The sequence below is a fragment of the Netta rufina genome, assembly GCF_964035555.1.
Source record: "Netta rufina genome assembly, chromosome: 17".
Lineage (NCBI taxonomy): Eukaryota > Metazoa > Chordata > Aves > Anseriformes > Anatidae > Netta > Netta rufina.
Genome location: NC_140141.1, coordinates 3,011,389 through 3,027,354, shown reverse-complemented (window position 1 = coordinate 3,027,354; position 15,966 = coordinate 3,011,389). Strand labels below are relative to the sequence as shown.

General features: G+C 35.6%; 1 protein-coding gene across 4 annotated transcripts in view; it reads right to left on the bottom strand.

The window, feature by feature from the left end:
• Positions 1–2,177: 2,177 nt before the first annotated feature.
• The window catches only part of SFSWAP (splicing factor SWAP), a 48,445-nt gene continuing 34,656 nt past the window's right edge, over positions 2,178–15,966 (bottom strand). For 3 of the 4 annotated variants that reach the window (XM_084297409.1, XM_084297410.1, XM_084297411.1), the window contains 4 exons: positions 8,280–8,405; positions 4,291–4,461; positions 3,436–3,508; positions 2,178–2,595 (listed from right to left, as the gene is read on the bottom strand). In XM_084297409.1, the coding sequence (XP_084153535.1) occupies positions 2,530–2,595; positions 3,436–3,508; positions 4,291–4,461; positions 8,280–8,405 (436 nt within the window). In that variant the 3' untranslated portion in view covers positions 2,178–2,529. Of the gene's footprint in view, positions 2,596–3,435; positions 3,509–4,290; positions 4,462–8,279; positions 8,406–9,730; positions 9,887–15,966 lie in introns of all 4 variants that reach the window. The other variant, XM_084297412.1, reaches the window with a different exon arrangement.

Sequence of the window (15,966 nt, the reverse complement as noted above, 5' to 3'; positions counted from 1 at the left end):
GGGCAGCAGCAAAGCTGATGAAGTAGAAGCCATTCTTCAAACTGTCTCTACTGAGAAATGTGCTCTGAAAGAAACTGATAATAGGGATTGGAAGATAGCTGCTTACAAGCACTGAAAACTTCCAATGGGCAAAAAGTGAAAATGCCATTCTGGTTGGAAAGAGGAAAAACAAAACCAGAAAGCACACAACACTACTTTCTAAATCCTGGAGGGGAAAAACAAAACAAAACAAACAAAAAACCACACACACACAAAACAAAACAAAACAAAACAAAAACTACCCATGAGAGCATGCTAAATAATAACAAGGCTCAGTAAATAATACAGATTGTAGAAAAATGCAGTTTAATCTTTTATTTTTTTTTTTTTCCCCCTGGAGCTAAACACCCCATCTAACTCCACAGCACAAAAGAGAAAATTAAAAAAAAAAATTTCTCACAGTGAGGGAAAATATTTTAAGTCATTAAAGCAACAACCCTCTTAAAAAGAATAGATCCGCAAAGCAGCAGCAAAACAAGCTGCCCAGTCTATTTTATCAAGGCTTTTTAGGCTTTTTTCCTATCACTTGACAAACAACTGCCATCCCTGCTGCCAAATACTGAACTATGGCGAGACTTAACTGTGTTTAGGAAGGAAAAATAAAGTTTATGCAGTGTTAAATTTGCAGCATCTACTACAGCTGCCTATGAAATCTACTTTACGTCCTTTTTTTCCCCTCTGTCTCTACTAGTATTGTTTCATCAACATACAGAGAAAACCTTATTTCATTTATGCTGGTTAAAATACTTTTATGCTTGTTAAAACACTGCAGGTAACTTTTAAAACAGGTAAAGAGGGAATAGCACGGTTATATATTACTGGCTAGCTGGCTCTGTTTCATCACAACTTACACGCACCATCAAACTTCTCTGCACCAGACACAGCATTTTAAATTGTAGGACTGTAAACTCTGCTAATTGTTACTGACCAAAAATTGAAAAGAAACATAACTTATTAGTGTTCCTAATAGTTTAAATATTGTTCTTTCATTCCAAGAGAAAAGCACTAGCAAGTGGCATATCAGCTCCCATTTGGACCATTCTGTTACTTTGGGTTTGAATTTGATCGTCAATTGAAGGAAACCCCAATCATACCAGTAAGTATCTAAGGTGCAATTAGCTACCTTGTTTCTCGTACTGTTCTCCTCAACATCCCTTATCACCATTAAAAGCAAATGGAAAGCCCATTTGGTCCCTGGTCATCTGAAAAAGTAAAGCTTCTCAATCAAAGACTGTGTATGAAGACGTTTTTGTCTTACATCTGGTAAGAAATCAACTTCTCATCTGCCTAAAATATGATAAAAAAAAAAAAAAAAGCTGTTTCCCAATAGTGCAATTGAGCTATTATCTAGATATATTCACTGCACAGAATATCCTTTCCTTTGTCTATTATAATTTTAGAGTAGTATCTATTACTCTAAACATTGTTCAAGATTTTCTTCCTTAGCATTAACCCATTTAAACTGGACACACAGCAACCACTTTTGGAAGACGTAAATGAATGTAGCTAAAGGTCACAAAAACTCAGCCCTAGCTGAAAGAGCAACTGGGGATTTTTAATTATATCTTCTCTTTAGTGATTGCCTTTTTGCACTCATTTAAATAAATATTTCAATTAAAAATTGATAGCCTCACTGTACTGCAAGGAATGCATAATAAACAAGCCTACAATTATACTGAGTTCAGAAGAAAAGATCTGGACAGTGTTGACTAGTATGTGTCATAAAAGTTAGTAAGCATCTTCCTCAACATCATGAAAGCTGTTAAATTAAAAGAATGCTGGATTTCTGGTATGACAACAAAAACATACACTCTGTAGCTAACTAGATAGAAGCATGTTAGGACATTGAGGCTTCATTATTGACTTCAAAAGGTCAGCAACTCAAATGGAGGCTCACAGTCCCTTCTGAATGATGAACAGAAAATTATGTTCCCTGTCCAGAAACTGTCCACTACCAACATCAAGGCAAACAAGCATTCTTAGATCATTCTGTGCCTGAAGGAGATGAAAAATCTCTCTCAGCCTCAGGTAGCTAGGCAGTTGTTATTTTAAGAAGCAGAAAGTTTAAAGGAAAAGAAAATGAACTTCTAACAGAAGTCAACTGCAAACAATTAAGGACTCCACAAAAACTCTGTAGCTAATGAAAGATGTTTCGTTCTTTATTATTGTGTAATACTTTTATCACAGAAACATGGTATTTACAAATATACACATATAGACTGCTGATCATAAAATGTTACTGAAGAGTTAGTCAAAAAATCAATTTACAAAAACCAAAAACTTTCCAAAGATATTCTGGCTGAAAAAATTCAATGAAATTTCAAGGAGACAGTTCTGTACAGAAAGATAGGTTTTAGCTCCTCAAGTTCTGGTAATATTAGACAAGAGAGTTGTGAACCAAGTGAGCTAAGCTCAGCTGTACATTTGAGATGAGGCAGTTTTTATATTGTTATTTTTCACATAATTTCTTGATGGTCAGTTCAACATGTCTCAGGAGGCACTAGTTTGTATGTTTTTGGAAGCTGCAAGCATTGCTCTCACTTTGGCCATAAGATCCTGTAGAAGATAAGAGAAAAATTATTAGACTTGCCTAAGCCTTGAACAGAGCTAAAGCATGTGATTGAAAAAAATCTGCATGGAAGGGCTGGTTTATGCTCCAGTCACATAAAATACTTAGATTCAAGACCATCAGATATTTAGCCTTGGGACTGTGATACCAGGCAGTAGCTTTTAAAAAAGAAATGGAATTATTTTGACAGAGGATGGGTATCTTAAAACCACATTAAGGAGAGTGTATACATTTAATTACTGTACGCTGTATCAATGTACGTACCTGATATGGCTATTTGTAAATAGTTATGCTATGAGTCACAGCAGACTTGAACATATCAACAAAATCATAATGAAAATTCACAGACAAAAACAGCAACAAGGGTAAGACTAAGTTGTGGATGTTGCTCGATGCAAAGCAAACACGTACTTTAGTTTGCAAGAGGACGTATTTTTCCTCTACTGTCGATAGTAGAGGAAAACAGCTGTCAACAGCTGTTCCTCTGTCCTTTCTTCCCTGAAACTTGTCAAGAGCACAACATAGTAAGATGGGCTCTCAGTAATACCTCCTGTTCTATTGTTCTAGCATAACGTTGACTTTCATATCTTAACAGTGGATATACTGCATCAAAGTGAACTTAGCTACTTTCAAGTTTAGTCAACCCTCTAAAGATCAAGCTACTAGGGAAGCAAAAAAATTGTTTTTCTCATAAGCAAACAAATTAAGAATGACAATGAACATGTCTATCATATGCAAAGCTCAGAATTGTACAAGGTATTAAATGGAGATTACGATATGATGGACGCACTCCATTAGGCTGCTAATTTGAATTTGTTTATTTATACCTGAGTGATTTTACTCTGCACTGAAGACACGATTGCTGAAGAGATTTGGCCATCTTTTTCCTGAGAAACTCCCCTAAAAAAGTAAAAAATCAGTGTTAAAGTTTATAGCTTACGTTTTCAAAATGAATTTCACTCACCATAAGAGTTTTGGGCCTTATTTTACAATTCTCTCATACACTAATAAACAGTTCTCTCATTCAAACAGAAGTCAGGGTAAGTCACGGTCAGAAGACTTACTCCTGCATAACTGACAAAAATAAATCTCAACAGCAGGCTAGGGATTTTCAACAGGACTGCACTGTATTCTGTGGAAATAATTTAACTGTGAATCTCACAAAGATATTGAAATTCAAACCACCCTGTTAAAATTCTACGTCAGAGTTATCCCGTTTAGTGAAAGTTATCATTTTCTAACTTAGAATCTCACTGCAGAATTTTACACGTAAGTTTTACTGTAGGAGTATGTCAAGGTATACTTGAACAAGGAGCAGAACCTTCAGGTTTCTACACTCACAGGATCACACTTAATCTCATACATAACATGAAAACTTCTTTGACAATTTAAATTTGTACAGTGCTTTCCTGTCTTAAATGTAAATTTCGCAAAGGTAGCGTTAACATATTTTCCATGTTTTGAAATCCAATCCTAAAATTTCACTGGATTACATAAAAACTCCATCAGGCAGTGGAGATCCAATCGTTAGACTGATGTACAAAGTGTCATCCTCTCAGCATCTTCTACTTTTAATATACGTACATACAGAGCTCCTCACTATACCAATTAGGTCAAAAGACACATTCACAGTGAAGAAAACATCAGCACTGCAATATTACACTACTGAGAAAGTGTATTACCTGGAGCGTTCCTGGCTGGATTCCCTGCTCTCCACAGGAGAGACACTAGCTGAATGCACAGAATTTTTGTGTGTGGATGGTTTGCCTGGTGACACGGCTGGTGAAGGAGACCTAGCTTTGGACTTGGTACGTGATCTAGATCGCCTCTTCTTCTTCTTTTCATGGGGACTTCTGTGAGAAGAAATATTTTATTGAAGGATAGTTACAGTAGTATTAGACTAGCTCAGTGAAAGGTACTTTTCACGCTTCTAAAAGATTACATAGCACTTTTCCACAGGATACTTTTCCACGTGCACTGAGTAAACGTTCAAGTCTTACCCCAATATTGCATTTCTTACCCCAATACTGCACTTCTCTGGTTGTGCAAAACACCATCTCAGAAGCTCCTTTTAATAAATTACAATAGGAAAACTACTAGTATCTGAGGCTCTCACTTGGAATACTATCTCTCAGGTACAGAGGAATTAGGCAGCAGTATGTGATAACGGATGACAGTGAAAAGTCTTTAATTGAAGATCTGCAGAACAGCCTCACCAGAGGGAAGTTCGTTCTCAAACAACATCCTACACCTAACATATAATAAGAAATAGAATAATTTATATATCCCTATATTTTTTTTTTAGCCCATAAAGGGGCAAACCATGTAACTATAACTTTGAAAAAAAATCTACAAGGCAAATCCACAGTTTGCTTGCTTGCTTTTTAAAAACACAATTACTACAGCATTCCACTTCATAACTCAACATACTGCAGGCTCAAAACCCTAAACAAGCAACTGTATACTATGCAAGCAAACCTTCACGTAGCAAGATGTTTGAAGTGCTAACTATTCCCGACTTGGAAATTTTATATACGAACATTCGCTTCTAAGAGAATGGAACAAATGACTAAGGGTACCTGATGTATTTACTACAGACAGAAGGGGGAAAACAGAGGTTGCCTTATATGAAATGTTAGTTCAAAGAGAATTCAACTACTAATATACTACAGATGAAACTATCAAAGCATTTACACTTGTTTATGGATTTATGTCTAAGATTTACATACCAGTTATATTACTGTAATCAGAATTACTAATTTAGCTTTTAGGCAATACCTCACTGCAGGCACTTGTCTCTATCCTTCTCTGCAGGGGGTGCTAGCACACCTTCCATTTTTAGAAGCTCACAAGGTTAAAAAGGTCGGTTCAAAAAAGAATTAGAAATGCTCTGCCAGAAATCTAAACAGAAAAGTAAGTTTCTGAGGCTTCCAACACACCTTAAAGCATTGTAAATCTTAGATTCATCTTTTAAATGCTACATTGTTGATGCCTCTATTTTCATTTTCTTGTGAAATTTTCTACTTTAAAGGCAAATATGCTATAATAAATACACACATAAATATTCTATAATTACAACACTTAGAATTTATCATGAGTATCTGATTTTTTTTATATAAAAGTCAGCATTCAAGACTTAAATTACAAAATGCACCTTACTCTTTTCTTGCATAAATAGTCATTAAATGGCAGGGGAAAAAAAAAACAAAAAAAAAACAAACACACGCAAAAACACAGCTCTATTGGTCTCTAATATTCCCAAAATTTTAAAAATAAAAATCCTCTACAAAGTTGGTTATTCCTTGACTAGCTGTGTATGTACTGTAATTGCTCAATTTCTTAAAACATAACATAATCAGGCAGTGAATATGTTTCATATTTAACTCTTCAAAATCACAGCAAACACTCATAGTGCTAGAATATTTTAGAGTAGGTTTTTTCAGTGTTTTTAATCTCAGATTATAATGAACAAACACCATAAATGCTGAATGAAATTGTTTATCAATTTTCTAGTTTTAGAAGGGTCCACATGCTAAAACAAGGCTTGTTTTTACAGTATTTTTTTCTAGGCACAAAAGCTAGCATAAAGACCCATGAATATTCTCCGTGGAAAGCAATTCACTGCAGATGAATTAGATTAAAATGATTAAGGTGATTACAGATTAAAATGATTTATATTATACTTATTCAAGTGACTATCACGACATCCAAGGTACAGGATAAGCAGAAAAAACAATTGTTACATTTATTCTGAAATAAACATCATTTTGTTAAGCAGTAAGCCCATAAATTCACAGAGGAGACAAAGCATAGCTTCCTAGTTCTTACATATTTTCTTTTGGAAATGTACCTACAAATTTACAAGCAATGCTAGCATCACCACAGATAACAGATTAATGCCCTAAGCAGTTTAAAACACTGCAGTATTTATTATGTCTAGGGTCCTTTGCAGTCCTCTGACGATACAGGATTCCAAAGCCTGCCTATTCTTTGTTTAGCTGTGGTTAACAAAAAGCACTCAGCTGACGGCTGCCAGGTAAGATTCAAATCTGCATTTGGCTGTCAGGCAAAATATACATTACTTCCTCACAGAAAGCCCAAGTGAACTAATTGGCTTTTAAAAGATCATGAACCCAAACCTTGCTTCCATTACACCCACTGCAAAGAACCTATTCCATAAATGAAGATCAGAAAAAACGGCATCTATCTACATTTTTACTTGACGTTTAACACGTCAGTCCTAGCTAGGCCTTCTGCAGTCAGAACTGCAAGATGTCCTCAACTATGTTCACCTACAATATTCTTTCTTCAGTCTACTTTTTTGCTTTTACTGCCATATATTGTTGTGTAGTGTTCTGTTTTCTTGTCTGAGGCCTAACAAAGGTTTACAAGCTCTACCTATATAAACAGTATTGTTTAAAGAGAAGTCTCATTTATTTCAAAACTCCCATCATAATTTAGCACTTTGAATAGCATAATTTTCAACATGATTTATAGCTTAAAATGTCAAATGGTCAAGCAGCAGGCACACCAACGCTGCGTGAAAGAACATCACAGGGCTGTGAAACAATTCTTGCAAGTATTTATAGGAAGAAAAATATTCTAAACTTTTATATATTGGATCTTTTCTGCTTAGCCAATTTGCATGCTGAATTCCACAGAAACCTCTATTTTTAACTCAACTTTGAGTATGAAAAACTGAATCGGCTGACGTATACTGATGAAGTTCTCGTTTATACATACCATACATCAATTAGTTAGAAGCTGTTAAGAGATGGAAAGTTATCCTAAGAAACAATGCCAATATTTTAAAAATCATGAATGTGAAAGTGACCTCCTTGTTTCCTACTCTACAGAAGATATGGAAAAACAGGTTAAAGACTATCTTCACTAACACAGAGAAAGAGTCTGTATGTTCAGTTTAGTAACTCTTAAGCTGTTGCATTTTGCGTACGCTTCAACTGTACATGACAAAATTAGCATGAAAATTTTCGCTTCCTCCCATGTTAAAATTAGAGACATAACATTTCAAGCCTTTTGGGCACACATTTTGCAGATTTTTTTTATTCTGCGCCGGCGAGATGAAATAATGGTTGTTATGCCATCTTGATGATAGGAGGTTCAGGTAGACTATATGCAAGGTGGTCTCAAAAAAAGCACCACTAATTTTGGATTTCACATTCCACTCAGGTAGTAAAATAACTGTTGGATATAAAGCAGACTTTTTGTTAAACTGGATTTTCCCTTTATTTGCACATATACGGTGAGTGGTCAAGCAACTTTCAGATACTGGTATGAATAACTTAATACCAGTACATGTCGTCTATGGAGGCCATGTCAATTGGACAAGTGGAGCATGAAAAAACAACCAAAGACTTCGGAGTCCAAATAAAATCTGAACTTTAACAGCTATGAGACAGTACTGTATTAACATTCACTGATTTGGTTCAGCATTTAGTGTTCAAACATATACAAAAATGTGCAAAGAACCATAATCAGTGCTTCTAGTTTTTCTTTTCCTCCATAGATGTATGTGTCTAATGAAATAAAGCCCGTGATGAAAAGAAACCCAAAGCTTTATGTTTTATCCAGGGAGCATACAACACTTCAGGCAACGTTTAAAGTCTTCTGATACCAGAAGATTACCTTCTCTTAGACTGGGTATACTTACTTGGATCGTGCACGTTTCCTACTGTTTCCGGGACTATTACTGATGCGATAAGCTGTTGGAACACTCCTTTCCTCTCTCCGCCTTTCTGGTGTGTGAGCCCTCCTCCTAGGTGACCTTGATCGTGACCTAAGCAGGAAAAAACACCCCAAAATTTGCTTTTTATTACTTATTTTGTATAATTATTTGTATAATTATTTTCGTTTCAGTGGAATTGTGCTTTCACCAAAAACAAATGTAACACCATTCATTTCTACTTTATATCATTATGAGGTATTTAGTCTCCAAGACTTGTCAGTTGCTTATGAATTTCTTACCCATCCAACACATTTAGGGTGTAGTTATCCATTGCTTTTCACTCCCAATAGTGGGGGGGGAAAAAAGCAATTTTTTTTCAGTATTGTGTGCTGACATCAATGTCTGTATTAGTAGGCATGAATGTTCCACTTCAGTGCAGTCACCTTTTGTGGCAACAGAGCTTAGTAACAATGGTACACAGAAGTCCAATTTGGCTTGAAGCCTGGAATTGTCAGGCCTGACCTTGTCTTCTCAAATTAATGGAATGTTTTTACAACTGCTGCATCACAGAGATAAATGCAAGTTTTTGTTTTCAGTTCATCTCCAACTTTGACAAGTCCAGGAAAATTTGTCCCTGATGCTGCAGAATAATCCTAACACAGCTAATATTTTCACCTGTGCAAGTGACCAACAACCCACGACCGGCATTGTTTGGCACTAGCACTTTCACTTGAAATATTTTTCCTAGAGAGAGAGAAAGAGAAAGACCAAGATGAAAAAAAAGCATACCCAGTTAAGATCAGAAATCAACTTAACAGCCTAACTCTTTTTCTGTGTGATTTGCAATTAAGTAGATGTGCAAATAAAACCTGAGTATTTTTTAATAACCAAATAATTTGAATGAGGAAAGTCTTCAATGGAAGGGAGACAGGGAGGAGATTGAGAAGGGGACAAGACAGGGACCCAGCTTGAAAAAAGAAAGAAAAATACCTTAGCCCCAAATCTACCCCAAATTCATGGTAGCAACAGTTAATTTTATTCCCACTACAGTGTATAGCTCTAATCATTTGATTTTTGTTTATATTCAAGCCTTTCTTATTTATTTGCTATAGGTATTGTCACTCCAGGTATACCAAACATTTATTTTCTTTCGTTCTTTTGCAGTGACTAAAAGAGAAGCCATTTGTGATATCACTGATCTTCTGCAGACTTGCACAATATATTTAGTATATACACACACACTCCTGAGCCATTTCTCTTATACCTACAACAGAACCGATCAACTGAAAATGGAAAAAAAATAATCACAATGGCAGTTAAGGGTTGCAAATTAACTGCTTTGTCACTTAGAAATCTGATCTTTACCAGGCCTTTCAGAAGGATTGAAAAAGGAAAAAAAAAACAACAGATCATAAAATTTGGGGTCAGTCAGACACCTTGACATTTTACCAGGATTTCCCTCAAAAGAGCGCCAGCAGTCATATCTTTTCGTTGTCGAAGCTGCCTGATAACTTTCCCGCTCTGTTGCTGCTGCCATGGATGAGTTGCTCAGACTCGGTCCCATGCTCAGTGTCCCTGTGGATGCTGTGAGTCTGTGATACGGAGGCACACACTTCACATTCAGAATAAAATGTGCTAGTTTTGGTATTAACTAGAATCCTGAAAAGGCTCAGTCCCTTAACCATAAGCTGAACCTTAGTGAAACATGCCTATATGGACCAGCCTAAAAAAAGTCCAAACAATCAGAAAGAAAAAAGCATTAGCTTCATTTTTATGAACCAGATATGATGTTTTTTGGTTCTACAACATTCTTCCAACCACCAAACGTTAAGAACTTGGCCATTAGTTTAAAACAATTACAAACAGCTTAACAGTTTTACTGTGATACAACAATTATTACTTTCATTACACTATTATTTTAAGACACTCTATTCCATTAAAGTCAACAGAACTTGTGATTAGAAGGGTCCCAAAAGTTCAAAGGATTACAAAGCTTGGCATGTCTCATTACAATACAGGAATTAAAAGTAAGTGAAAAGACACTGCCTCAGCAATAAGAAAATTGATTTGGAACAAACAAAGAGCAGTTACTTCCAAATCTCTCAAATTTCTGCAGTTGAGGCAAAAAGTCAGTTTCTCTCTCACACAAGCAGTCTGAAGAGTTCTCAAACTTATCAAAAAGTGACCCACTAATGAAGCATGCCACTACCTATTGTTTGTTACTCATTAACTGGGTAATTTAGTATGTGGCTTAGCTCTATTCTGTTACTATGCAGTATAAAGGAAAAGGATCAATAACCAACAGAAGTTTAGACTTTCCATCTCTACTTTAGTTCAAAATGAACATCCAAACGTCATTGAATCGTATCATTCAACACCTAACGAGTGCCTCTCCATCCCCTCTCATACACACACACACAAACCACACTCACTCATGCAAAGACATCATTAGCTTAGATCATGTGCAAAAAAGATCTGGTAGAAAATAGAGATGCAGATGAACGCGGTCATTTCTGACACTTACTGTCCATCAGCTTCAAAAATCAAACTTCCCAGCTAGAACAGCATACCTACAGCTCCAGGGACTGACAACTTCACTTCTTTAAAGAGCACCACTATTAGATGCAATTCACATCTAACTTTTTATGGTGCTTTGAAGCTGATTAAAAGAAAGACACCACGAATCACTTACTAGAGATGACCAAAAGATACTAAAGGCTGTTTGCCAAGACAGATTTAACAGATGTGCCTCACCTTTGACCTTAATTACTGATACCTTAATTACTGATGTGTAGTAAGTCATTATCTCTTTGGGACTAACACCTCCAAAGCAAGCCATGCTAAAATACCTCACAGTGTTTTTGCACATTGTTTAACGTTTCTGTGACTTTAATTTAACTTTAACCTGTCATGTCGGTCTAGAATTAAAACCATACTAGGCCAGGAGCTTTGTGGGACTAACTTTGACAGGCAAATTTTGGTTCAGAAAATAGCATTCATTTACACAGAGAAATTCCTCGTAGTGTAGCACATGGCTCCATAAAAACACTGTATCTGGGTTCCTTGTAAAACTGCTTTCTTGAAACTTGTTTCTGTTAAACAGGCTTGGTTGTGCTACCCAGAATAATAAATATCCAAAACATGCTTCGAATTAATTTGCTGTTATTTGAACAGATTTTTTCAACATTAGTACTGCTGTACAAAATTGCACCTTACCAAGGCCTATTTTTAAATGAAGCAGTGTCTACGCCTCTAACAATGCAAAACCAAATGATAAACAAGTGATATAAAACAGTATAGAAGTGTATTGCAATTATTATTTCCATGATTTCCAAAACTCATTTTGATTGAAAACCAAAGAAAAACCAAAGTTTGACAAGAATGCTGAACATCACTTGAACAAAGACAGCAAAGACAGTTACTGTAAAGTTATCTTTAACTTCACTTCCTACATCTCATTCTCTATCAATTTATTAGAAACCAAAATCAGTATATAGTTTGTTGTAATCTTATTTTTTGAAACAACTTATATGATTAAACAGTAACTACTCAAAGCATTAAAGAGAAGCTCATCGAGTGTCTACATGGAAATCTCACAAAACCTAAAACTTTTACGACTGCTCCCAAATACAAGGCACACGGTGAGTGGTCATTATTACAACTTAGAGGTAGTTCACTATTCATTATTATCCAAATGCAATATACATGTAGTCTAATGAGAAATTATGGAATATGCATCTCTCTTTTGGTTGTCACAGGTAATTTAAATATAACAGTTTAAATAGCTTCAAAGCTAAAACACATTTTTTTTTTTTTTTTTTTACTGTACAGACCCCTCAGGCCTGACAAACTACTCTCTAGGAAAGTTATGAATGTTTACTACAAGAAAGAACTCCTTTGTTATTCCAAATTTTTTGATTAATGTGATCCAGTAAGTACTACACAAAGAAAATTCCAGCCTTTTTTTTTTAAATCTAGTCTGCTGCACCAATAATTGCTCTATATTGAGTTCTGCAGGTTAGCATAGACATCTAGAGCTGGGTGGAATACAGCACCAAAATCTCCAACGTACTACATTAGATTGAGACATTCAAATAAAGTGAAGTTACTCAAAATAGGAATGTTCCCATATAATTTAGCATCAATAACCAGACAATGAAGACTATCCTCTTAGGCACCACCCAATTAATAAAAGATGAACGCAGTAACCTCTGCAAATAGTTCACAGCTTTATCCCAGGTGGTTACGACTCTTTACATAACTACTTATTCAGCAGTAAACTGTAACATCCAGTGTTTTAGGAATCCAGAAAAGTTACACATTTTGCATCAAGCACTAGGAAAACTAAAGATAAGAGATGTGAAAGGTGCCATGTTTTGAACAAGGCAAGGCAACAAATGGAAATTATATATTTAGTGTTGAAAATCAAGAAAAGTCATATCTCTTCTAGCTAGGCACCAACATTTGCTTCTTTTGGGGAAAGTACGAAGACAAGACATTATTTTTACCTTAACATTTGTTACCTTAACATTTGAGAGACAAAACACATCAGTATCTGAATGGGTTATTAATCTGCCTCCCATTCTTGATTACTTAATTGTTTTACAACCTTTCCAGTTTCAGGGGCAAGAGCGTTGATTTCATAAACACACTGAGTACTTTGAGGATTATCAAACACTTTCAGTAAAGCCTGGCTAACTATTGCCATTATTTCTTCTACAATGTGAGACCATAGGGATAATTTTTCAAGGACCTAATTAGAAATACAGAGCTAGAAAAGACTTCAAGAAATCAGACTATTCAATACTCTCTAAATCATCATTCTTAATGCAGAAATTTCCCATGACGGCACTTTCACAAGCTGTATTAACCACTGGGAAACTATAAAAAGCTTTCTAGTCTCTCTTCCATCAATTTAAATCCATTACTTCTCATCCTAACCCCAGGGACTGAAGAAGAATGTTCTATGCCCACCTTTTTGGCATATGTGATGACTCATTTAATTTTCCAGTTTTTTCCAAAGACGTAACTCTAAATCTCCTCCCCACATCAACTTTTTTTTTTTTTTTTTTAAATTTATGAAAATTTTTGCTGACTCAATCCAATCTTCCTCTAGCTGGTCAACATCCTTCTGAAGTGTCAAGGTCGAAGCTGGACACAGTACTCCATTTCCAGTCTCAAAGATATCTTTATGATCTTATTTGCAACTCTGGAATTTGTCTTCCAGCTGAGGATTCATTCAATCCATCCTGCATAAGACTTGATGTCCTGACTGACTATATATATTTTTTCCATTTCTTTTTTTTTTTTTTTTTTTTTTTTACCATACTCCCACCTGTCTACTCCTTACTAGTATATAAGAAAAATTGTAAGTGATAAAATACTCTTCCACTGAAGTAAACCAACAGTCACTATATTTAGTATAATAAGCAGGAAGAAGGTATTAATTACTATTAATTACAGGAAGACCTCAAGCAAGACCTCAAGTTCAGATTTAGTCACACTGAGAACTCTGCAGATAGTAAGGTAAATTTAGACATATAACAGGTCTCCTGTCAAGAAGTTTCTCATATGACCTGCAGAAACCTCAAAGTGAAAGTGCAACAGCTAAACACTGATGATACTGCCTTAAGTTCCCATAAACAATGGTTTCCTGAATGGGGGACCCTCCAGAAACCTTTGTTTGAACTGGTATTCTCAGATCAGAAAACAGGATGAATGAGTTCAGCTTTAACATTAGTCAAATTTTAAGATGTGCAAAATGTTCTCAATGCAAGATGTGGTGCAGTTCTGAAACAATTTTAAAATTCAGCCAGCCAGCATCAACCTTACTGGACCTCTAAGGTGTACAATTCAAATAGCTGATCTAGGAAAAATCCATCCAGATTTAATTAGGTGTCATGTTGATCCATTATGTTTGGGCTAGTATGCATCTACTAATTGATTTGTGCCAGGAAGCACATTCTACAGGGCACACAAAGATTAGCTCCATCGGATTAACTATTTTTGGTGACTTTTTCACAGTATGTCCACCAACTGAATTCTGGACAATCAAAAAAAAAAAAAACTACTAAAAAAAATAAGACTGTCCATGATATGCACGTTAGACTTCAGAACACTGTAGTTCGGTCTTTCCACTAGCAGAACCAAAAGTAAATCAGTTGGTGAAAGTATTCAAGCCTTGATAAAGGAGGAGATATCTTCAGATCACCATGAAGTCACTGAAGACATCTCAGGATATATCTGACTTGGTTGTCATTCATCTGATTAGTGCCAGATGCAAGCTCATGCAAGGTGCAGGATTATCCTTAACCTACAGAGTAGCAGACTCAAGTACTGATAAAGATCTTCTCAGACGATTCTATTTCAAGGTACCAGAAAAGATTACTATATTTTTAATCACTACATTGATGATTCTTCTTGTTTTCACCATTTATCAATAAAACAGTAGAAGAACATATGTGACATAGCTTGGATGAAGAGACAATGGAGTTCCAAGTGAAGATACAGCTTGGCAGGGAGCAGAAAAGATCAGTGATTCACCTGACAAGACTTTTCCCCAAGGTATCTTCCACTCTGAGAAGACTTGTATTCACTTCACTAAACAACGAAAGCTTCATTCAGCATCATTCCCTTTATACACCGGTATGTACAAAAAAGGAATGGTACCAGAATATTTTGGAATGCCTCTAATAACATATGAAACATCATGACCACCTGTTTGTCAAAAGCAGTCAAATAACCAGTGTGTCAGACTGATCATTTAATCCCAAATGAAATTATGTTCATTTCATTTCTTTCATCTCTGAGTAGCAGAGATGTCTTCAGTGAAGTATCATATTTAACCTAGGAAAACTAGTATAAAATATCAAGTTTTGAAGTGTTAACATATATATTAGCATAGTTAGACACTTTGTTAAATATATGCAGAGAAGTTCTGTCACATCACCATCAATGGCTAGAAAAAAAACAAGAAATAGCTGAACAAGCTGTTTCTATGCAAGAAGCATTTAAATCATTGGCATGTCCACAGAAGTAATACATAATTCTGTGTGCATCAGATATATATATACAGCTATGGTAGTATTGATATGCATAATTCATTTGAACTACAAGTTACTGAAATACTGTTTGGATATTCCGTAGCATGATCCAGAGACTACAACCCCAGGAACATGCCCTTCTGACTCATCACAGCAACTGCTCTGTGCAAGGGAATTAAGATACAATAGAAGTTTACAGACAGCAATCTTTAAAGATTCCTGGACCCAAATGTCTTAGATGTAATTAACAGTATTAATATAACACAATATATATAGCTAGATAATTAGCATAATGCATTTAATCTCATTAATGGTCACATTTAGCCCAACTGCAGTGGGCCACATTCTTCTATGGTCTCTGTTCCACAACAACTCTGCTTTCAACCTTCTTTGATTCCTGTCATCTCTCTCCTGCCATTCATCCATCACATCTTTCACATGTTACCCAACTGCTTGCTTTCCTTCTGAACTTTGCTGTTCAACCAGCTAGTTCTCTATTTCATATTTTAATGTTGTTACTATACCACAGCAATAGCCACAGACTCCTCTTCTTGTTATAATCACACTCCTACATAGTATCACCAGGTATTTCACAGACCAAAGTTAAATTTGCTGGTGTAAATTCTGCA